The 23,667-nt window shown below is 40.8% G+C and overlaps 4 protein-coding genes across 8 annotated transcripts; 2 read left to right on the top strand and 2 right to left on the bottom strand.

Annotated features, from left to right (window-relative positions):
- Positions 1-588: 588 nt before the first annotated feature.
- Positions 589-11,374, bottom strand: LOC103716393 (granule-bound starch synthase 2, chloroplastic/amyloplastic-like). Of its 4 annotated transcripts, XR_015973528.1 has the most exons (10): positions 10,644-11,374; positions 7,137-7,680; positions 6,847-6,911; positions 6,529-6,606; positions 6,331-6,441; positions 6,106-6,150; positions 4,583-4,756; positions 1,808-2,950; positions 1,052-1,254; positions 589-859 (listed from the first exon to the last, which is right to left on the bottom strand). XR_015973528.1 is itself a non-coding variant. In XM_088711517.2 (9 exons), exons 2-9 carry the CDS (start codon positions 11,007-11,009, stop codon positions 1,994-1,996), a joined length of 2,340 nt encoding a protein of 779 aa, XP_088567643.1. In that variant the 5' UTR covers positions 11,010-11,028; positions 11,144-11,374; the 3' UTR covers positions 1,631-1,993. The 4 variants fall into 4 exon arrangements, 3 of the variants coding, with proteins under 3 accessions (XP_088567643.1, XP_008802589.3, XP_088567644.1); XM_088711517.2 differs by lacking the exons at positions 589-859; positions 1,052-1,254 and having other exon boundaries at positions 1,631-2,950; positions 10,644-11,028; positions 11,144-11,374; XM_008804367.5 differs by lacking the exons at positions 589-859; positions 1,052-1,254 and having other exon boundaries at positions 1,631-2,950.
- Positions 11,375-15,007: 3,633 nt separating this feature from the next.
- Positions 15,008-16,769, bottom strand: LOC103716394 (GDSL-like Lipase/Acylhydrolase superfamily protein). 2 transcript variants are annotated; one of them, XM_008804370.5, is made up of 5 exons: positions 16,523-16,769; positions 16,314-16,444; positions 15,980-16,219; positions 15,614-15,863; positions 15,008-15,508 (listed from the first exon to the last, which is right to left on the bottom strand). In XM_008804370.5, the coding sequence occupies exons 1-5, from the start codon at positions 16,767-16,769 to the stop codon at positions 15,207-15,209; spliced, it is 1,170 nt and encodes a 389-aa protein (XP_008802592.3). In that variant the 3' UTR covers positions 15,008-15,206. The 2 variants fall into 2 exon arrangements, with proteins under 2 accessions (XP_008802592.3, XP_026664006.3); XM_026808205.3 differs by having other exon boundaries at positions 15,101-15,863.
- A 134-nt stretch (positions 16,770-16,903) lies between these two features.
- On the top strand, positions 16,904-21,471 carry LOC103716420 (Pyridine nucleotide-disulfide oxidoreductase family protein). The gene is made up of 3 exons (XM_039134316.3): positions 16,904-19,150; positions 19,342-19,607; positions 20,759-21,471. The coding sequence occupies exons 1-3, from the start codon at positions 18,266-18,268 to the stop codon at positions 21,192-21,194; spliced, it is 1,587 nt and encodes a 528-aa protein (XP_038990244.2). The 5' UTR covers positions 16,904-18,265; the 3' UTR covers positions 21,195-21,471.
- A 190-nt stretch (positions 21,472-21,661) lies between these two features.
- LOC103716395 (protein DMP9-like) lies at positions 21,662-22,633 on the top strand. The gene has a single exon (XM_008804371.4). It carries the CDS (start codon positions 21,800-21,802, stop codon positions 22,454-22,456), a length of 657 nt encoding a protein of 218 aa, XP_008802593.1. The 5' UTR covers positions 21,662-21,799; the 3' UTR covers positions 22,457-22,633.
- Positions 22,634-23,667: the final 1,034 nt, after the last annotated feature.

The following is a 23,667-nucleotide window of genomic DNA, read 5'->3' as shown; positions in this document are numbered from 1 at the left end:
GAACATTAATAAGTTAATCAATGGGATTCATCTGAGAAGAAACCGAGCACAAATGGCCGAGTTAAAGATGAGCAAATAGATTTTGTCACCAGATGATTGTGGAAGTATTCATTTCATTAGCTATTTGAATGATGACCTCAATGCCTAAATAGGCATTGTAAGCACAAAGCTGTGCGGTTGAGCAAGCGAAAAAAACAACTTGGTTCAAAATATGTGCTTGAGAAGGAGATTTATCAGCAAGTTGGAAAAAAAAAAAAAAATTCATCGCTGCAACAAAAGCTTTTTGTTGAGTTTTTTTCCCCAAGAAAGCGACACAAGAAAAATAAATAAATAAACAAAAATACTTTTCAAGTCACCATTTATAAGCTAGATAGTTACTGAAACCAAAATGATGGTATTTGAATGTAGACGTACTCCCAATTCTGGGGGTGCACTTAGAGATACGAGGATATGGCTTCACAAGCTATCGGAATTGGACTACCTTGATATAGTAGATGCAGACAAACAATTTTTTGCTTCAAAACTTTGGAATTGTCCATGAACAGATCCTTAGGGGCATAGTCATCACTAGCTCCCCTTGAATGGATTTTGTTTTGCAAATCTTTTAATGCTTTCAGAATATCTATACATGCACTAAAACAAGACCTATGGTCAGATAAACTCCAGTAAGGACTACAGAAAAAATGAAATACATTACAAAATTCTCTGTTAAAATTTTGTTCTATAATATTCCTCTTATAACGGAAGTTGCAGTTTTATAAATGGCCGACCTTCCTGACACTTAAAATGATGCTACAAAAAAATGGTACATGTCATGGTGCTACCCTTTTCCCTATTGACAGATTGGCCGCATCTCATTCTGCAACAACAGTGTAAATTTGGATGAGGACAATTGTATAAAGTGATTATTATGGCTGTGAAGCAGCTATATGCAATTGGGAGCCTTCCACATGCACTTTCAAAGGCTCCATGTCTATTTCATGGTTAAAAATGAACGAAAAATACACTGTGAGGACCATATATATTAGGCAATACCAAATGCTTGCTTTACCATTAAATCCAAAGAAGGCACATGTAGAAGACCCTGCCTCTTGCTTAATCTTGAGGTGGTAATCTAATAATATATCTCTTTCAACCTTGTCGTCAGGCACTCATCAGCATTCTCCCCATGCTTGCTCAGACTTACCATTGAATCTAGCAGGACTCGTGCATGTAGAAGGCCACCTACATAAAGCATGAGCATCAAGCAGCCCCCTGCGAACACATCCCAAGCATCAAGTTCACACAGGGTCCAGGTTTAAGGGGAGCAGAATAAGGTTAACACTGCATGTAAGCAGTTTTCACCTATATGAGTATGTACATTTAGCTATTAATTCACTTACCACAGTTTTGGAAAAATCTTCTTCCCTTTTACCCACCCTCTTTTACATGTTGATCTCCCCAGTATCAGAACCCAATATAGCTGTCACCTTAGAACAGAACCTATCCTCCCATTTATTCCATTGCCTAGGAATGCATGGCAAGGCAAAATAAAAACTCTGGCTAGTGGTTTCTTTACCAGCTCAAGGTCAGCTCTAAGATTTTCCAGAATGAAGAAAAAGGAAAGCAAAGGTAATTTTTCATGTTGATATACAGAGGAGACAGTTGACTTCATGTTTTATTGAGATGATTCACTTCAAAAATTAGTCCAGAGAGGAGGTTAAGCAGTGGTTTTTACCATCTACTGCACAAATTCTCCAGTACAAAATCATTAAGGAGAACTCAATTAAATTAACGAAGCAAGAGAGAATAATGTACTAAATCAGACCTCAACATTTGGCAATACTTTCCTCCTTCCTATGTGAAAGAAAATTAGCACTTGCTGACACAGGAACATCGAATAGTCTCTTGTAGCTGTGTGCTGCCAGTAGCCTCAAACAGCTGAAATTCAGAGCTCACATGGCTGCAGAATGAAATATCACTCCTGACCAATCTGCTAACATGTTCTGAAGCATCACCATTGATACTTTGCTGCAACAAGGACTTCCTCATAGCGTTGAGCAGCATTATCCCAGCTAAGGTCTTGCATCATCCCTCGAATTTGAAGTCCTCTCCAACTTTCCTTATAATTCCAGTACGTGTTCAAACAGTTACCCAATGCATCCTTCAGTTTGTGTGCCTCTGCCCGATCAAAAGTCCACCCATAGCCACTCTCCTTGTAAGGATCAAACTGTATGACGGTGTCTCTAAGGCCACCGACCGCATGCACCACTGGAATTGTACCATACATCATAGCATACAGCTGGTTCAGCCCACAAGGCTCAAACCTTGATGGCATAAGCAAAATGTCTGCACCTGCTGTAATTCGGTGCGCCATCTTCACGGAGAACCCTACCCATCCCCTGACCTTGTCATGGTACTGACTCTCAAACCTCCGCAGCATATCCTCGAGGTCTGGCCTCCCAGCACCCAACATGACTAACTGCACATCCTGACCAACAATCCAAGGGATGGCCTCTGCAATGAGGTCCACGCCTTTCTGGTGATCTAACCTCCCAATGAAAGCAAGGATGGGAACATTATCACGGACCGGCAGGCCAAGCTCTTGTTGCAGGGCAGCCTTGCATTGGGGCTTGCCTGTTTGTAGAGTTGCCAAAGAATAGTTAGTGTAGCCATCAGATCTGAGTTGCACATCGAACTCAGGATTCCATTCCTTTGTATCAATCCCATTTACAATGCCTTGGAATTTCCAGTGGTTCTGGTTTATGATCTCGTGCAGGCCCCAACCACCTTCTGATGTTTTCAGCTCCCATGCATAACCATGGCTTACAGTAACCACACGGTCGGCAGTCTTCAAGCCAGCAGCAAATAAATTGAAGTGATCACCTCCGATTGGGTCATGCAGTTTAAAAAGGTCCATGTAGTAATCGGGCAAATCTATATGGAAGAAATCTCCTACAGGACCACGACCCTGGATGACAAATCAGGATTAGAATCTGAACGAATAAGACTCCCTGGCTTATCGCATATAGCTAGAATGCCCCAATATGAATATAATATCAATACTATCTCAGAATGTATATGGAACATAAATACCTTAGAAGGATCCTTGGAAAGAATGTCCTCTTTAGTTTCAAGTATGCCAAACTAACAATAATTTGACAGATCATTTCCATCTCAGATGCCTAAGCATTAGTGTGTGTTGTGGGTGGGGGGGTTTGGGGGACAAACTAGCAATGAAAGATATACATATATAGTGCAAAAATAGCACAAAGCTCACAGTTTAAGGCTTAATCTTTCATAGTTCTCATTCTTTTATAAGACCGTAACCCCTCCAAGAATTTCTCCTTCAGTAAATAACTAATGAAATTAAAAGGTTGGTAACCCACAAGATAATTAAGAGTATGCTTGGAGGAAAGAGTATGCTTGGAGGAATTATCCAATACGCTGAGATGCTCGTGTCGCGGACCTAGCCAACACGTATTTGAACAGGTGCATGTCAAAGGCTGACCACGGGTTCAAAGGGATTCGGCATTATGTTTGGATTTAAACCAATTTAGAAGGCTGGTGTAAATTGGGAAAATAAATGTTGGAGATATGATCAAATAAGGCTGATATCATCAAATCTAGGCAGATTTGGAAGGACATGGCATCAAGATAAATCAGAGACCCTATTCAATTAAAATGAGATTATTTCTACAACGACGTTCCACATTTGTATCAAATCAAATCCTGGCAGATTATAGAGGTCATTCTTTTCTATGATTGTTTTCCTTATTTGTAAGAATCCCTTACCCTTTTAGCAAGAAACAAATGCAGATGCATTCCTGGGTAGGTTCAAAGGATTTTACAACTATACATAGGGGTGCCTAGTCATTATAAAAGCAATCTTGAGTTGAATTAAATTTCTGCTTCCCTATTATTTTATGAGTCTGAGAGATATTTTTATCCTTGCTCGCTTCTCCTATCTAGCTACCCCATTGTTGGATAGGTCAACTTCCTCAAGGAGAAAGATCTCCATGTGCACTATATCCCAACTACCAGGAATATGAAATGCTCAATATGAGATCAAGTAGTAAGAAACTTAATAAGCTCAAAAATAGATTTACATATAATAGAGAAGATCAAGTCCAGATCCAACTCTAGATCATATTTACTTCTAAGAAAGGTTGTGTTTTCAAAGAATAAGTTGCCTATGGATAAAGAAACAAGAAGTCTCGGTTTTAACAACTAGTTTGATGTACTGTCTTTTCTATGTTAGTCTATTCGGATATATGAGTCATGTTAGACTGCATCAAGTTTCCTTGGCACAACTAATGTTAGATATTGAGACAATATAAATTGGATTACCTTTTGGTATAGTTGAAACTCAAAAGTTACATCCCTTGGAGGCAGGTTTATGAATTAATTCGGTGACTAGGTAAATGACACAGCTGCAAGTTTGGCAGAAGGGAATGTTAAGTCTAATCAAGGATGCACCAGTTAATTGAGTAAGATCAATTAGGAAGGACCCACAACCTAGTCAAATGATATAATGCCAAATTCTGAATATCCAACTGACTAGAACTGACAAATAAAACATCTATGAAATTAGAGGATTAACCTGGTGGGCTATGTTGTGTATCACCAGAACAGATCGGGCAAATTTCATCAAGCCATTGTCACGATAGTATGCCTTCAGATAAACTGGTAAGAGTGCAGTGTGCCAATCATTTGCAATGAAAACCAAATTTCCATCTCCATAGCAGACACCACCACATGGAACATGCCAAGGAACCTGAAAACAACTCATCGGCCTTCATAAAAATTAAGTTGAAACAGTAAGATATACTTAAAGAAATCAATAAATAGATTTCTTAATACATGCACACCTCCTTGTGAGAGGAGATAAGACTCACACAGATATCAAAAAAGGGAAATATCTAAAGATTTCCTAACTTAATTTATACTAGCTTTAATATAGATATTCATCTATATGAAACATTTAAAGATAATCCAACAGGAACAGTAAAGCTAGCTGGTTCACAGCATACCTTTTCTGACGAGGAAAGTTATGGCATTATAGTGATATCATATAATGCCTATTATGAAGTAACCCATGATTTTATGTGTAAAGAATGAGATATATAAACATGGTTTAGCTTTTAGAAGGATAATATAGAGTGAAAATTGACCTACCATTTAGTGAAGAGAAACCAGAAAAACAATTATTCAGCAAGGTGACTACACAACTCATTATATTCCTAACATGTGAAGAGCTTGAATCAATTAAAAACATGTTTCAAAAAGCTCAGACTCTACCTCATCGAGCCACTTTAAATTTAAGCACGTAATAGAGACACAAATCTATGTAGAAAGAGAAAACTAGGAAAACCACAAAAAGAACAAGGGAAAACACACATCTAGAAAGGCGAGGCAAAAGTTTGGTTGTTCAAGCATGGGTTGCTTCCAAGAATTCTCAAAATAGAAAACCTTTGAGTGGATTTAGATTAAACACCAAGAAGACAAGGATGACACCTAAACTAATTCAGGATCTGCAAACAAGGAAAATAGGGTAAACAAAAGAAATATAATGGCTTTTCATAAGTTCTGATAGAGTTAAGTGATTCTTAGTTGCAAGGAATATAGAGTGATTTCCCTTGACCAACAAGCCTCTTTCCATCTGCAGGGGTATGGAGTCAACTTTCGAAGTAAAGATTGCATACCCAACTCTCACAGCCTAATTACTGGAAAAAAAGTTGGGCTTCTATGATAAAGACTGTGCATTTTTTCAAATATTTACCAAGAATCTGCAAGTCGTGATTTTCAATAAGACAATTTCATGAGTTAGGCTACAATTAATAATATTCAGGAAAAGAAAAGCATTGTTACATAATGTCCACAATAGCAAATGTCAATTTACACCTGCCTCAAGATCAATGCCTCTTGGGAGCTTTTGATTTCTAATCTTGAGGCAGCACTAAAATAACATTCAGATGCTTAACAAGTGGACTTGCCTCCTGCATGCATTTCAAATATACTACCAAGTGCAGAACACTTATGAATTTTCACAGTTAGGAGTATTTTATAAAATTTCATCAGCATCGATCAGTTGATTTGATGAGTTTGTTCGGACTTGAAGAATACCTCTACAGCTGCCTTGCAGAACAAAACCATCCGTTTTAGTATCTCCTGTATGCAAGTAGAGACCAAAGTCACAACATAATCAGAATATAAAACTGGTTAAAGGCATTTATATTAAAATAGCACACCTCAACTGAGAGATTACTGAGATTACTGGGGGAAAAGAACTCATGAACAGAAAGGATTGCTTTCTACAAGTGTAAAGCACGCAGGTTCATGAGAATTTACCAGTCGGTCTCCCCCATAAATGTTATTCTCGTGGTGATGAAAGAGGCTATTATCAATGAACACAAAATCTACACCATCAATGTAGGCCTGAAAGTAAATTACTTCCATATCCTGCACAGCAAATAGCATAGAAACAATGAAATTAAACATTTACCTTGTTCTGCTAGTCAAGCTACTGATGATATAACATCCACAAACCTGCCCATTAACCTTGTAGCATTTGCGAACTCCTGTATCGTGAGGTTCAGCATAGTTACGATACCTCGGTGCCACAACCTAAAAGAGTAAATAGAAAGTGTGCAACCTATTAATTTGTTGACACTGACAGAACTCAATAGTTTAGCGTTTCTTGAAGACCAGAAAGCCCAGTTCTCCCAGTCTCCAAAATGCAATTCCAGTATTTTGATCTGAACTTGCTAATCAGTATCACCTATTCGCAATGTAGCTATAATCATAAACATGAATGATTCAGATTGCAACCTGCAATTTTTGAGAAATAAAATCAAAAAGAAATACCATAACTCGATGGCCTCTCCTAGCCAAAGCCTTTGGCAAAGCTCCAGCAACATCCCCAAGCCCACCTACAGAAAATTCTAAATGTCAATATAGCATATTTGAATTATAAAGTCACTTTGATTGGTGCTAGTGAAAGCTCAACGAAAAATTTGATAAAATAATCTTAATTAAAATTTGAGAAATTATAGAGCATATGCTTGCAGGATAAGAAAATGGGACAGAACATTAGATATGTAAGAATACAGCTACTGAAATTATAGATATACAATGCCAAAGTTAAATGTAAATGCCTGTTTTGGACCAAGGAGCACATTCTGCTGCTACCACTATGACATTCATGACATTTGTCCCAGCCAAGGGAGGGGGTTCCATGTTTCCTTCCTCAGGATTCACACCATGTTCCACATCTGTACTGTCTAGCTTTGCTCCCAATGGATCCTCAAGATTTACATCTTTCACATCATATGTTCCAGAGGACTCTAAGAGAACTTGTGATGCAGTCTTAGAGCCAGCGGTTTCCAGACTGGCTCCTCTGGTTAATCCAACAGCATCTGCAACTTCTTGTTCCACTTGTGTGCTACTACCAGATTCCATCTCTTTATTAAGAAAAGTTCCATTGACACTATCAGATGGAGTCTCTGATATCATAGCTTCATTTGACTGGGAAAAACTGTCAGAAACAGTCCTGTCCTTGTATCTTCCAGGAGGCCCTCCACTGCTTGGACTTAGATTCGGATTTGAGGTTTTATCACTCATAGTATAAGAAACCATGTTCTCTTCTTCTTTAACTTCACTATTTGTTAGAGATGAGACAAGATTTCTTCTTTCCACAACCTGCAACAGCTTGAGAAAGTCAAAAAGATGCAAATGCAACAGTAGATCACATAGTTCAATAAGATGAATTAGACATGAGAAATAAATCGTTATTGGTTCCAGTGTAAGACACTAGGTAAGATATATGCTCATTCAAACATAAAAGTGATAATAACATTAGCTTAAGCAACACTAAAGGAATTAACACTAGTTGTATGTTGGAAAAAAAGGCTAAGCTGGTTTATGTTTAGATAGCATACATTAGTCTATGTGCATCAAAAAAATTATGCTAGATGGCCACATAATCTAACAATAACTACTGATGAAATTTCAACGGATGATGAATAATAGCAGAAAACATCTAGTAAAATGTTGTAATGCAAGCCACGATGTCCAATCAGTTTATGGGATTGTATAATTTCAATCAATATTGTATACTGAACGTCTCATCATTTTATCTTTCTTGAGAACTAGAATGGGTGGAAGACCAACTGAATAGGATCTCTTGTATCAACACAAGAGAGCTCTAACAACTCAGCCGGTTCGTGCCCTCCCATTGTAAAGAAAATATTTTACTTATGGAACACAGATGGACAAAAGCCTTTTGTCAAAAAATAATGCGGGCCACTGCTAGCATCAAATTCCATTAAACTAGTATATTGGTTACCATGAAGGTACTGCTTTCCAAAATCTTGTTAACAACTACTTCCAGAAAATTCCTGTACAGCCTCCATCAAGTTTCATGCAACTGCAAAAAATTTACTAGGTGGTGCACTTAAACTTTATCGTTCCATTTTAATCTCCCTTATGCAACCACTTGGATGAATATATTTGTTGGAAACTCGCTGACATCATGCTAAATGTTGGCCAAAGCAATAAATGACCAAGTAGGGGTTTTCCCAGAATTTACTTGAATCTAGAACATGAAAAAGGCAGTGCTCTAAATTGTCACATCCTATATGAAAAATAATTTTGGTGTTCAGTTGCATTTCAGGGCCTATGCTCTAAAGGTGATATTTTATTTTACTGAGAGAAATGTTGACTTGTCTACTAGCCAAGTTTTCCGCATGATCTAGGCCTATGAATAACAACCAACAATGAGATATCCTTATCTGTAGAGAATCTTTCTTCCCAATGTAAAAAATTGAGATCGCAGCTATGGATTCATTTGCTCCTTTGTCAAAACTGGATGTATTTTTCCATTAAATAGATAAATGATAAATTAGTACCTTTATAATTCACCACCTTTCCCAGATCCCTCTAACTCGGGATGCATTCCCTTGACTTCCCTCCAGCTCCTCCGTGAAGCCCCTAATAACCATTCATCCATCAATGACATGTTTTGCTTCTCCATCATATAACTCCCCAACCCACTTCTGATGTCCTGCCCTCCACCTACCCCCAATCCCGCTTCGTCCATCAGCACAAACCCATGGACCTTACTGGCTATTGGAGATAGCCAAGCTCATTTGGCTTAAAGTTGTGCAAGGGGATTAGGCTTAGGCCGAGTTTGGACCTTGGTTCTCAGAAAAGTTCAAGTTGAGCCCACCCTGAAGCCTAACAAAATAGTTTAAGCACTCTAGCAAGGAGTGGCCTCACCCAAACCTAACCTATTTCTAACCCTACTTGCACAGAAGTGTCATTTGATAGAACACTTAAAATCTGTGCTGACAGCACATTGAACTTTTTGAAGTGCCAATGATAGCATCTCCAATTAGAGCCACTCCAGTTTTGAGGTGCCAATAAGTGTTTACCAATCCTGAAAACTCATATTTGAGAAATAGTACTTTTTTCAATGACTAAACATTGTAAATAATGAAAATAAGAATTTGTTCGACTCTTTTGCTTTCTATCTAATTTGAGCAAGCATGCAAGTCTTTTAGAATGAAGCAAAAGAAAATGCTATTATATGATATGTCATCCTGCAAATTTTTTTTTTTTTTGGTTTAAGTCAACATGTGATACTCGTTTACTTATTCCAACCTCTTTCATTCATATCCATCCAGATGTTTTTTTTTTGTGGTGTATAATATGAATGTATGTATGTATACTTCTAGTATGACACTAAGACTAAAGCTTGTATCCTACTAATGCAAATTTGATTATGAAAACATTTAAACTGAAAATTCTTGTCACTAAACTTGGTGTACAAATTCTGAAATGGTTACAAACTGGTCAACGACTAAACATTTACCAGTTGTGATCATTACAAAGGACAAAGCTACCACATCAAAACTGTTGTTAGGGAGGAAAATATGTGATTTTTCAGGATATGTGAGTTATGTTCATAATGAACTGTTCACTCCAATAACTCAAACAACACATGATGAGTAATCCAATGATAAATAACAAACTCTGATATTTGAGTAAGGAATTTTTTTCTAAAGATATCACAGACTTAAAGTTCTACAAGTCTCACCCAGGAGCATCTATGTACATAGGAGTTTGATTGAAACTAAAATCACAAGAGAAGCAAATCAAATATATCAAGGATATAGCCTCAGTTTAATTCTTATGCAATAATTATGAAGAACAATGCATAACTTCTTTCAATGGTCAATATAGTACAATAATTAACAATGATTGTACACAAAAAGTAAGAAAACATACCCCTTATTTTGGTTAAAAAAATTTCCTTTTCTAAATGTAGCACAATCGAGTTGAACAGAAGTAGGACTAAAGACAACATCCTTGCAAGTGCATTGTGTGGCTTTACTCGGTGAGTGCAACTAATCTTGACTTCAAAATTCTTTCTTTTTTCTTTCTCAAACGAAGACTCTGCAACCAGTATACACGAGACTATTTCATAATTTTGGTTAGGGTCTGTTCTGAACTTATAGCAGATTCATACATACGAACATACATACGTATATACATATATCAAGATTCAATTGGGGCAAAAACTCCTACATCATGTATCCAAAAACTAGTCAACTCTGAACCTTCCTATAGTGACATAATGACTTGCAGAGAGAGAGAGGTACCTTCTGAAGTAGCTTCTTCCGCATCGCTCGAAACTTCTCTCTCTTATCGGCAGTCGCCTGAAGGGCATTATCGCCATCCTTTATACCACCAGCATCCCCGCCCTCCTCACCCTCAAAGCTGCCACCTTTTCCGATAGCGCGCAGCCCCTTCTTTCCACTAACTAATGAAGGGGCCACCAAAATCTCGCCTTTTCCGACCCTCAGAAACCTCACTTTACAAGCACCTCCGTCAACATCCGTAGAACTCGCTCGACAAAATGCCGCAGCGGACGGCCAGCCACGGCAGACGGCTCTGTTCTGAAGGAGAACAGAATTACTCCCACGCGACACTTCGAGGAGGAAAGGAAGAGATCCAAGCGATGCCATCTCTCTTCCTGCTGTTTATCTTCACAAAAGACAGCAAAAGAGACTTAAAGAGAGCAGAGAGGAAGGCAGAATCAGGGAAGGAGATGGGGGTAGGTGCATTTGGGGAGGGAAGGGGGACGTAGAAGTCGGCATACCTCTGTGGTGGGTCCACAGAGAGGGAATGCCCATGCGGTTTGCGGTCGAGATCTTCTGCGGGACAGGTGAAGGAAAGCCAGAGGATTGTGGGGAACGAGAGGCCACAGCGGATTCCAAGTGGGAAGAACGAGTCCAGTCTGTTGTTTGCATTAGAGAGCAGGCTTGAGGAAAACGTGGAGAGAGAAGAGGGTATGTTGGCGTTTAGAATTGCGGCAGTTGGACAAGGAGACAAATTTGGGATCCTACGAATATATGATTGTATCTTGATATTTTTTAAAAATTTAAGAGTTCTTGAAAAATATATTTTTGTCGATATTATTTGTCAGTGATGATCGTATTGGTGGTGTCTTATCCACTTGAAATGAGTTTGTTGTAATTCATACTTACTAATTGCCTGCTTATCTAAAAATCCCATGGGATTAGAATTTTAATTGATTTTTGAAACAAAGTGTAAGAAAAAAGTCTAGCTATTCTGATAGGGAAAAAAAAAAAAACTCTCATCATGGTTGGGAAAAGGCTGTCAAACTTAATATTTGTAAGTTGGCTAAACAAAAAAAATGAAGGATGGAAAAAGTGAAAAATAAACTTATCCAGTTATCCACTCATATGCATCATACATACCTAATACTAGTATTAGCAATTTATTATGATATATAAGGTAGGTAGTATATGACATTGAATTTATTTATTTTTTTTAGTATTTCTATTTGCTAATATGATATCACTGTCTTAATTCTCTCTTCTAAGATAAACAAATATATAATAGGATTTTTTTTGGCAAAGCTTAAGACATTGCTGAACAATGGCACACTGATTTATTAAATCGAGACTGTACAATTTGCACGAGCTTTACTAATTATTTTTTACACGAAAAATACTTGAAAACTGAAGTAATTTTTTTTTTCTTTTTTACATTTGGTTAATGGAAATGCCTCTTCTCATGCAAAACCTCCTTGAAATGGTCTAAATCCTATGAACCGCAAGGATAAAGTTGACAATTGGCAACCAAATTATCAATGGAAACCCTGTATTGCACTTAAAACCCGGTTGATTCCTTTTCAGGGTAGTTGTTGGGGAAACGTTGCAGCACTCTTTGTTAATTGGGTTTCTTGTAGGACTAATTTGAGTTTGCAAGCTTAATCAACCTTGCATTGGAAGGGCCGGCCCAAGCCCTAGGCGGTCGCCCAAGGCTCCGGCCCAAAGAAAGGCCCCGCCCGATAGTGACTCCTATCTCCTAGCTGCAGTGGTCCGTAAAGGTTGAGGCGCAGAGACAATGGCTACCTCGACAAGACGATTGAGCCACTGAGGGTGAGTCGCCGCGATGCCGTCCCAATCCTATCGCGGCATTGCCCATCGTCCCTTTCTTGAAAATCCTCATCGTCTTCCACTCCTCAATCCTCATCGTCCTCCTGACTCCTGACCTCCTCTTCTGCAGATCTGCTTCAGTCTTCGGCTCTTCGCCGACCGCTCGCCGGCGCGGTCGTCTCCTCCACCTCCCCGGCATCCCCCGGCCGCAGAACCGCCCGTGCCCACCTTGATCTCCCGCAACCTCCTCGCCTCCCTCCCGTCCCCTGAGTCCCTGACTCCCGTCTTCTTCACGTCAGCCCGCTGCACTTGTAAGTCTCTCTCAGTCTCTCTAGATGGACAAGAAAGATGTTTGAGGAAATGCCTATGAAAAAATAGAAAGCAAAATACCAAAATAATTCCTTTTATCTTCCATTCTCAAATCCACTCAATAGTCTCAGACTCTCAGATGGGCTTGCAAACTTGAGATCTTCCATGGGGGGACTCAGGGGAGTAGCTAGGATCACAAAATTTCTTCCTGATTTTATGTTTAAACTTTAAAGGTGTTGGATTTGAGTGCTTATAAATCTTGGGAAGAGGACCAAGAGGTTTGCCTCTTCCGTCTGTATATTACCACTGTATCTCAGTATCTGTAGTTGTAAGTCTCTCTCTCAGTCTCTCTCACAGTCTCTCTAGATGGACAAGAAAGATGTTTGAGGAAATGCCTATGAACAAATAGAAAGCAAAATACCAAAATAATTCCTTTTATCTTCCATTCTCAAATCCACTCAATAACCTCGGACTCTCAGATGGGCTTGCAAACTTGAGATCTTCCATGAGGGGACTCAGGGGAGTAGTTAGGATCATAAAATTTCTTCCTGATTTTATGTTTAAGGGTGTTGGATTTGAGTGCTTGTAATCCTGGGAAGAGGACCAAGATCGCATTTAAAGTTGGGCTCAACTTCTTTTTATAAGATCTTACATCTAAATCTGATTTGTAATGGAGATTGTTTGTAGATTCTGTCACAGTTTGCAGCCTCTCTCTCCATCCATGTTTGGAACAACTCTTTATGCATAATACGCCGCCTTCTTTTATCCTTTAGTGATGCTAGTGGTCTGGGCCAACTGGGCCAAAGATTATAGCACATAGATTAGGCTAACGATATAAAAAGACAGCAGCATAGTGGACTGGGCCAGGGCTGCTAACGAGTGCTTTGTCTGTCAAATAAGCTCTCATGGCGTATTCTATCATCGAACCTCTCATTGTTCTCTTCTAATTTTGATTGTTGGTTGCATCTTATTGTTTTTGGATAGTTTGCATCTTGGGCGTTCTTGAATCTCGACGGTTGCGTCTTCGGCCTCTTCTCCAACTCCATCCATCAGTCTCCGGCACCGCTTCTCACTGTCAAGTTCGGCCCTGCTTTGTTGGAACTTGAGTTCGTTTTTCTTGACATTATCAAGTTTTATCATTTTTAACTCTTTTATATTTTGATTTGTTTGTAGTGATTATCTTAATTGCTTTGTTTGATAGACGAATTATTTTTAAATAAATTTTTAGAGTATTTTACCCTTATTAAATTTTTTTTATCATTTTTTTTTTAAAAAGGCCTCTCTTAGCGAGTTCGCCTTAGGCCCCCAAATGCATTGGGCTGCCCCTGATTATTTTGCCATTGGTTATCTAAGTTTTGAGCAGCTTCATCTTTTTTGTAAGAGTATCCAATAACAGACTTGATCAACCAAAGGCTTCGAAAAAGATTTTGCTTAAAAGAAGGCCTAGTAAAATATACAACTTCTAGGACTCTGTGAGAATTAGTGCTTTACAGGCATGGAAAATGAGAAGCCTAAGGAGGTCTTACTGCCAAAAACTGGAACATTTAAATGAGAAGATAAAATCTTGTCGAGATTAGGATCACTGTTTTCTAACAGGCATGCACAATTTGAGAGGATTAGCCTGACTTAGTAGTCTCCTCCTGTTGCATTGGCAAACAAGATTTATATCTTAAATAGGTATAAAGAGAGAAGCATAGAAGGAAAACAAGACAAATCAGAAATAAAATTATAAAGTACATGAAATTAGCCGGTCTGTCTGTGTTCAGAGCAAATAATTAATGAACAAGGAGGAAATGCTACAATTAGAATTCCACCATTCATCAAAAAAAAAAAAAAAAAAATCCTACCCACTTTTTGATTTCCTTTTCTCATCCTCTAAATGACTAAGCATAGATAAAACAATTAATGAATGAAGGTTTATGAAGAGAACGTGTGCGCAATTGCCCATTTTCTTGTTGTTGAAGCTGTGCCAACTACCACCTAATTTTCACCATTAGAGTTCCATGTTCACCATTGGATTTTTTTTTTTTTTTCTTGTTGCAATAGATAATTCATACATTTCTAGTATTGATACATCCAAAAAAAAGTCAAAAAACAACAAGTTTTGGAGTGTTCTAGACTACTCCCTCTCCTTCACCCACAGGGCTTTTTCGGAGTGGTCAGCTACATATGAGGCTATCCAATCCACGGCACTACTAGCATCTCTATAAACATGCTTGGCCTCTTTTCTATTTTTACCGTAGATGCTCTTTTTAGAATTGGATGCTTCATACAAAATTGCAAAAGTAAAAATCAGTACACAGTTTCTCCACATGGAGGGAAAAAAAAAAAGGAAAGGAAAGGAAGACAAGAAACCTTTGTATGATATGAAAATTTTCTAGTAATTACAACAGCTGCTTTGCTACAATGGCAAAAGTTACATAAGGAGCAAGTATTAAGCAGATATTACTAATTGGTTGGCACTGTTCCATTGGTTGGCACTGTTCCATTGGTGGGCACTGTTCCATTGGTTGGCACTGTTCCATTGGTTGGCACTGTTCCATTGGTGGGCCCCGTTTCATTGATTGTCTTATACCCAAGCTTTCTAAAGATCTCATTTGCGATCAACTCATTAGCCCTGTCTGTCGGGTGATACTCATCCCAAAACACATACTCGCTTCTGTCTTTGCACAGAGTTGATAAAGGAGTGCAAGTGAGAGTAGGTCGAATCCGTCCCAAGGAGCAACATGGGCCAGCCGAGTTGTTAAAGCCTGCCATCATCCAAACAGAGTGATCACCGAAACCAAAAAGCAAGAAGAAAGCAGAAGCCAAACAACATAATCTGTGCCCACAAAAAGCCTGCAAGGTGGACTCACCATGCATGTGAGGCCGATCGATGAGATCCTGGAAAAAATCATATGCATCTCCAAATCTGAAGGTCGCATTAGGAAGGCTGCTTGATATGTTCTCTAAGACCTGGGTTGCTTGCTTGTTGAAGGCCATAGCAAGTTTGTTCGTCGACTTCTGACAACCCCCAGAGGAAGTCATGAATCGCTGCAAGGGAATGCAGCCCATAGGTCCCAGGCCGAAGAACGTCAGCTGCCGAGCCCCTAACTTATGCAAGAGCTGTATATTGACAGATCCAGGGAGGTAAAGGATGAAAAAAAAAGGGAGCAAATTAGCTACTTGGTGTCATAGAAGCCCCAGAGTAGAATGCAGTCTAAGAAGTTCTGGGATCTTACTCTGAGCTGTGCGTCCAGTGTACTTATGAGGTAGCTAACGAAGGTTTCTCCATTGTAGGTCCATGAGTCACTGTACAAAGGGAGGAGGTAGTTGTTGATGAAGTCATTGCTTCCCAGTGCGACCACATAACGAGCTTCTCTGAAGAATTCGTCGGCAGCCTCACGACCAATCTTCATCCTTATCAGCTCTTGGGTTCCTTGGAACAGTTCAATTTGCTTGTAGAGGGAGAACCTCTGTATCTGGATCGCATAAGATCCCATAGAACCACTGTTAGTCCTTCATGGAGATGGAAAGCAAAGTGATTCCCAGGTTGCATGGGTGAATTCAACTTACAAACAATGAAGAGGTTTCATTCAGAATTCCACCACCACCAGATGCATAATTCACTCCGTTCTCAAGTATCATATCCTCATCTAGGGAGGGGTCTAGAAATGCTGGTGGCCTTGGGAGGCCCATCTTGTCTCCTGGAAACTAGATAGCATCAGTTCGTATGACGAGAAACAAACTTTGTCATTGATTACATGGAGGGATAAAAGAATTACCCACTATGTCAGCAACAGTGCGACCATTGCAGAATCTCCCGTTTGGCAGTCCACTCCCAAAGTCGATCCCATACCACGGCAGTGCTGCCCGAGCCAAGCTCTTGGTTAGGTAATTGTTGTTCCCGTTATCAGACAAGGAGTCTCCAAAGATGAACTGCACGACTGCGCAGGAACATCTCTTGTTTGCAAGACCGAAGACTACTAACCAAGCCATGGCCATGGCTAGCTTCACATTCTTTTGCTCCATCGCAATGGCTTCTACAGGAACCAGGTTCTGGTTAAAAGGCAAGTTTGATAGGCTTTGGAAGGGACTGGTTCAATTTAAATGTGCAGGAGAACTACCAGAGTGCTATTAGGATTATGATGAGAACCTGAGCAGTTGAGACTCTTGGGAGTTCTGAGAGGTGGGAAGCAGGTAAAATTGGTGAGATCGCTTGTACTTTGCTGGGGATGAGATTTTATGTGAAGACCATTGCGAGATGATGACAAGTGGAGTTAGAAAAGTTGGATGCACCAACCAGCGGACCTACTTCAACCTACAACCAGTTCCTAACATGAGAAATTCCAATGTCTTGGTTTAACGGCTCGTGAGGAGTTGGCCTAATGGATTTCCTTGATGACCTGCATGCTCTCTCCATGGCTGATCAAATATTGTAGACGACTAAATTTTGTGCGCTTGACCTACAAGCTCGAGTCATCACATATATTTAATCCAAAGCAAGGAAACGTACAAAGAATTCTAGTGTTAACACTAACATTTCTACGAAAAGATAGGAGGACCCAACCTTATTTCATTAAGAGGAAGAAAGGGAGACACATCTGTGCTATAATTATCTAATTCTCAATATCTAGATGCACCATCGAAGACTTGAACCCAGTAGTCCTAATTGCCAAGCAAAGGGGTGGTGACCGAGACAAGCCCCAGTTCATCACAAGACAGTTAACTTGAAAGATTGAAAAAATGGTTGGTGGATAGAACATATATAGTAGTAAATTCAAATTGATTTCTAATGCATGATCTAACCTCGTTTCTGGTTTGGCCAAGTTCGGGTTCATGCTCGGGCCTGACCTTGTTCAAAAACTTTGAAGTTTGAAGTTTGGGTCCAAAGCAAGGGCCGACAAATTTCCAACCTAAGCATTTGGAAAATGTACGTTACACTACCTAACTTTAGCTAACACTACCTAATTTTAGCTATGTGCATAACTTATAATCCCATATGGTTATCTATCTTCTAAATAAGTTAACCGGCCTTGCCAATATCATCGTTCTAACCTTCTTGAGTCTTAAAATATCTTTGCTGATTTGGAGCATGGTTAAAATGATCAAATTAATCTTAAAAAGACTTAAGGTTAAGTTAGCTGATTTAGAATACTTTATTTTTTTTAACTTTCTCTAAAATTAATTAAAATATTTTAAAAGTTAAATAGGTTAGAGAGTAATAACTTCATTTGCTTATTTAATAAAAGAATAAGGGCAGAAAGTTATATGTTATGCGCATAATAAAAATTAGATGGTGAAATATATATTTTTTAGGTGAAATCTGCAATTACTTGAGGTGGGTGTAATTTGCGCGAAAAAAAGAAATCTATCAACTGATGGTGCTTGTATCCGACAACATTTTGTACGAGGAGACGTGGCAAAGTTTGATTTGCTGCTGGATTCTGTCGACAATTCACATGCTACGTTTCTAAATGTCATCCACTTAAATAAATAAATAAATAAAGGACATTATAAATATATAAATGCTTTATAAAAATCAAAAAAATCCAAAACCTCATCCATATCAAATCACACCCCTCCAACCACTCCGATCCAACGGCGAAAGCACACAATCTCCCCGGCCCTATCCAAACCCCCAAATTAAAACCTCACTGCCAGATTTGAAAAATCCCCCAATCCCCGACATGGCTTCCCTCTCCTCTCCCACCGCCGCCGCCCGCCGGCAAGATTCCCCCCTCCTACCCTTCGTCGGCCTCCGTCGATCACCTTCCGATAACTGCATGCCGACGTCCCGAAATGCCGTTTCCTCCCGTCGCCGCCTGCAGATCTGCGCCGCCAAGTCCAGCCCCCGCCTCCCCGGCCGCCCCCTCCGCGTGGCGGTGGTGGGAGGCGGCCCGGCTGGCGGTGCCGCCGCCGAGAGCCTCGCCAAGGGCGGCGTGGAAACGATCCTCATCGAGCGCAAGCTCGACAACTGCAAGCCCTGCGGCGGCGCGATCCCCCTCTGCATGGTGGAAGAATTCGACCTCCCCCTCGAGCTGATCGACCGGCGAGTCACCAAGATGAAGATGATCTCCCCCTCCAACGTCGCCGTCGACATCGGCCGCACCCTCAAGCCCCACGAGTTCATCGGCATGGTCCGCCGCGAGGTCCTCGACGCCTACCTCCGCGACCGCGCCGCCGAAGCCGGCGCCCAAGTCATCAATGGCCTCTTCCTCCACCTCGACCCGCCGGAGTCCGGCGAGGGGCCCTACCGCCTGCACTACAACCTCTACGACAGGGGCAGACCCTCCGCCGCCGGCGATCGCCAGACAGTCGAGGTCGACGCCGTCGTCGGCGCCGACGGCGCCAACTCCCGCGTCGCCAAGTCCATCGGCGCCGGCGACTACGACTACGCCATCGCATTCCAGGCAAGTTCTCGATACGCCCGGCCGTTGCTCCTCCCTAACGGAACCTAACGGTCATTGTTGAGTGTTATGACGGAAAGTAACGAAACACGACGGCGTCGCTAACTTCTACATGTTTTTTTCTAAACAAGCGTTATGACGGATGTTATAAATTATGACGGGGGTTAGTTTATTCCATGATCTGATGTCTGTAGGAAAGAGTGAAGATACCGGAGGAGAAGATGAAGTACTACGAGGAGAGGGCGGAGATGTACGTCGGGGACGACGTTTCGCCGGACTTCTATGGGTGGGTGTTCCCCAAGTGCGACCATGTGGCGGTGGGGACAGGGACGGTAACGCATAAGGGGGAGATCAAGCGGTTCCAAGCAGCGACAAGGCTGCGGGCAAGGGACAAGATCGAGGGTGGGAAGATCATCCGGGTGGAGGCACACCCAATCCCGGAGCACCCGCGGCCTCGCAGGTATAAATATATAGTATAGTTCATTTGAACACCGCATTGAGAATACTTCATTTTAGATCTGAGCTGGAATAATACTTCATTTTAGACCCGAGGTGGAATCATATAGATCTTTACGGCAGCTGGCTGATGCTAGTATTCATTTCAATTTAATTGGCCCGTCAAACAAGAAATATATAGTAAGTTGATCGGGTAGACTTCTTAATTACTGGGAACAGAGTTCTTAATATCCGTGAACCTCACTTAAAAAGAATGGCCGAAAGATATTATTTGGATTTCTTAATTTTGTATAAATATCCAAATTTTATTCAACGAATAACTAATGTGGGACTAAACACACGCTCGCACGGGTTCTCACATACTCTTCTCGTTTAAGCTCTGACATCCTCGTCAGGCTAAAGGTTCAAATTCATTTAAATCTAATCACAAACACCACGGTCGGCTTGTGGTCAGCCCTAATGAATTCGTGCTGCAGTATTCCTTGTTCTACATAGGTTATGGGTCGGATCCGCTTTGATATTATTTGTAACAATCTAGGACATCATCCAAACTAGCTAGTTGGAAAGTATTCTTTAGGTTCCTTAATCATGTCTAAGTACTCAAGATCTATCCAGCGAATAACTAATATGGGACTAAACACACGACCGTATGAATCCTCACAGAAAATGTAATGAATGATTACATTATTCATAAAATTCAGCATTTCATGATTCCTGCAATTTTGTCTTTAAATTCAACAAGATCTTAATTTGGTGTTTTTTATTAATATGTAATTCTTTTGGTTCTTCTTAAATTTCTTATGCCCTTATTGGCTGATTTATTTCACTTCTTATGATCTAATCATGACACACGAACGCACGCATAGTCTTTTATATACTCTGGTTCCTTCCATAACTGAAGTTCAAGGATAACTATTTCCCTGTGTCCGTTTGGCAAACAAAAATGGCAGGCAAATAACCTGCACTTAGGAGTTGGGAAGTTTCCCATTGCATCTTATGGATTTTCTATAATAAGCAAGAAACAGGTCTTTAGGATGGTCATTAGTGAAGCTTGATACTTCAACACTCCCATCCGTGCCATTTATGTTTCAACTAATTTGCCCATCTCCACTTGAAAATTTTTTAAGTTCGTCGGATATCTGTAAAATGGCGCAGGGTGTTGGGACGAGTGGCACTCATCGGCGATGCAGCTGGGTATGTGACCAAGTGCTCCGGCGAGGGGATCTACTTCGCTGCAAAGAGTGGGAGGATGTGCGCCGAAGCCATAGTGGAAGGCTCAGAAAGTGGCACCCGGATGATTGATGAGAGCGACTTGAGGAAGTACCTGAAGAAATTTGATCAGATGTATTGGCCAACTTACAAGGTCCTGGACGTGCTGCAGAAGGTCTTCTACCGCTCCAACTCGGCGAGGGAGGCCTTTGTGGAGATGTGTGCAGACGAATATGTGCAAAAGATGACATTCGACAGCTACTTGTACAAGAGGGTCGTGCCTGGGAACCCCATGGAGGATCTTAAGCTTGCAGTGAACACAATTGGAAGCCTGGTGAGGGCCAGTGCATTGAAGAGAGAGATGAACAAGATCACCTTGTAAGCTCGATCGACATAAGAAATGAGGCTACTTTAATCATACCAAGGTAGCTTTGCCAAGTCAAGTTAGGGATCGATGATTCCGGCGTATCGTATCGGCATTGGCTAGCAGGAAAGACACAGCATTCTTGTAGTACTTTTCGAAATGCTTAATTTGTTTACTGGCATTGAAGGTGCGAAGTGGTTTTAGTGTTACTGTAACTTCAATCCCTTGTAACATAAGGTTACACTCGATTGATTCTTATTCATCTCTTGGGCAAATTGAGGTGCTTTTATCTCTACTTTTCCATGTTACAGAATGGATTCCATATAAATCTGTTGTGCAATGAGAACAGGAACACAGGAGGCTCGGAATATATTTTTTCCATGGTCTTGATGCCTGTGGAACTGGTGCTGCGTCCAACTGTCAAACAGGTCGAGTGAGGGTCGGACCAAATCTAACCCTACGGTTGCTAAAACCGGAGTTCCTCAACTCCAGGATTCGGAGGGAACGGTTGCCGGCCGTTGGTAGAATGAAAAATTTCCACACATAAAAAGGCCGACCGCGGACCCTCTCTCCAACCCTCTTCGCAGCCACCATCGCTATAGACTCCAAATCTCGCCTGAGAAATGGATCAAAGCGAGGGGATCTCCGTGAAGGTTCAAGACGAAGGCTCGTACCCGATTTCTCCGAGGTCAGGCTCGTACCCGATTTCTCCGAGGTCATCCACGGTCCACGGTGGCCGGAAGCGGCGAGCCGTGGCCAAGGGAGTCCAGAACACCCTCTCCAAGACTTCGATGCTGGTCAACTTCCTTCCAACTGGCACTCTCCTCACCTTTGAGATGCTCCTCCCCTCGGTCTCCGGCGACGGGTCCTGCTCCCCTGTCAGCACCACCATGATCAACGCCCTCCTCGGCCTCTGCGCCTTCACTTGCTTCTTCTTCCACTTCACCGATAGCTTCCGCAGCCCCGACGGCAAGGTGTATTATGGGGTCGTGACACCGAGGGGATTGGCCCTCTTCAAGACCGGCCTCGGCGTCGAGGTCCCCAAGGATGACCGGTATCGGATGGGATTTGCCGACTTGGTGCATGCGCTCATGTCGGTGATGGTGTTCGCGGCGATCGCCTTCTCCGATCAGAGGGTTACCAACTGTCTGTTCCCGGGGCACAGGAAGGAGATGGATGAGGTGATGGAGAGTTTCCCGTTGATGGTGGGAGTTGTATGCAGTGGCTTGTTCCTGGTGTTTCCCAATACAAGATATGGCATTGGGTGCATGGCCACCTGATCAACGTCAAACACACCGCGACCGGATTACTGGTTGTACAGTATTATTATTTCAGTGTTTGATGAACTAATTGTCTAACAATTTGAAGCCTTGGAGTGCTTCAGTTCACAATCTTGTGTTGGGCATGAAGTCTCTTTATCTTTTCTGGTATTAGATTGCATTTGATTTTTTTTCGTACATGGTACTAGATGATTGCATTTATTGGATTAGGGAAGTTTATTGAGTGGTTTGAAGGCAGGGGCCAGCAAACTGGAGCGAAGCGATATTTGGACCAAAGGGATTGCCACCAACTTCAAGCACAAGATTCTTCACAGGGGTGTGTTTTCTTCGATGAGTAGAAAGGCATTATACAATCTATCGTGTTATAATGGGTTATTTGTTCCTTTCATGATTTGGTAATGAGAGGTTCTTGTTCCTTGTCCACAAACTATAATCTAGCGGCCTTGGCATGCACTTTTTATTACCATGTGGGAACTGTGATTTCATTAAGCCACTATGATGCCCAGCAGATTGGCTTTAAAATAAAAAAAAGTCGAAATAGAAAGAAATATAGATTGTTCTTCTGCAATGTATCAGAATAAGAATCCAGTCATGCAAAGATTTCTTACAACAAACACAATGAATGAATAGATGAATATTTGTGTCACTGCTCAATTCACCTGGTTCATTTGGTAATTAGAGATTGATAAGGGTCGGTAGAATCGGTCGGGCCCTATCCGCCTCTCGGTAATCATCGATTTTCATATCAAACTGGTGAACTTAGGATGATCTAGCATGTAATATTTAGCATTTTTTAAATAAGTAAATAGTATTGAGTATCCTTCCTCTCGATTCCATCCATGTATGATCAATTTTGTTGATAAATTTAATGTAACTATAGATAAATAAATTGTATTCAAGACAAATATATCTTGAATCCAAATAATTCATAAGGTAGTTAGATCGCAAACATGATATACTCTTACCGATATTATAGCGTGCATCTCAAATGAAAGGATCACAAAAAAGGATACTATTCAATTTTACATCATGCACCTTTCAAATACTCCTCCCTGAATTACTGTGTTGAATAAATCCATAAAATGGAGAGGCTCAAATTTGATGATATAATAATGAAGATGAGCAAGTAGGCATTATAAGAATGAAATGAATTGGATTTCTATATATAACAATCTTTAGAATGATACATCCTCTCCATCTCTTGTAAAGAG

Source organism: Phoenix dactylifera, chromosome 15, assembly GCF_051530095.1.
Source record: "Phoenix dactylifera cultivar Ajwa chromosome 15, Ajwa_hap1_PhDact_Kaust_v1.1, whole genome shotgun sequence".
Taxonomy (NCBI): domain Eukaryota; kingdom Viridiplantae; phylum Streptophyta; class Magnoliopsida; order Arecales; family Arecaceae; genus Phoenix; species Phoenix dactylifera.
Note: the sequence above shows the minus strand (reverse complement) of the source record. Positions and strands in the feature narration are given on the sequence as shown.

Coding starts and splice junctions, on each gene's coding strand:
- LOC103716393 (XM_008804367.5), bottom strand. CDS start 11,009: ATGGCATCGCTTGGATCTCTTCCTTTCCTCCTCGAAGTGTCGCGTGGG. Junction 6,912..7,136: donor TGCTCCTTGGTCCAAAACAG/GCATTTACATTT, acceptor AATTTTCTGTAG/GTGGGCTTGGGGATGTTGCT. Junction 6,607..6,846: donor GGAGAGGCCATCGAGTTATG/GTATTTCTTTTT, acceptor TTACTCTTTTAG/GTTGTGGCACCGAGGTATCG.
- LOC103716420 (XM_039134316.3), top strand. CDS start 18,266: ATGCTTTATAAAAATCAAAAAAATCCAAAACCTCATCCATATCAAATC. Junction 19,151..19,341: donor ACTACGCCATCGCATTCCAG/GCAAGTTCTCGA, acceptor TGATGTCTGTAG/GAAAGAGTGAAGATACCGGA. Junction 19,608..20,758: donor GAGCACCCGCGGCCTCGCAG/GTATAAATATAT, acceptor AAAATGGCGCAG/GGTGTTGGGACGAGTGGCAC.
- LOC103716395 (XM_008804371.4), top strand. CDS start 21,800: ATGGATCAAAGCGAGGGGATCTCCGTGAAGGTTCAAGACGAAGGCTCG.
- LOC103716394 (XM_026808205.3), bottom strand. CDS start 16,769: ATGGAGCAAAAGAATGTGAAGCTAGCCATGGCCATGGCTTGGTTAGTA. Junction 16,220..16,313: donor ATGAAACCTCTTCATTGTTT/GTAAGTTGAATT, acceptor TATGCGATCCAG/ATACAGAGGTTCTCCCTCTA. Junction 15,864..15,979: donor CACTGGACGCACAGCTCAGA/GTAAGATCCCAG, acceptor GTCAATATACAG/CTCTTGCATAAGTTAGGGGC.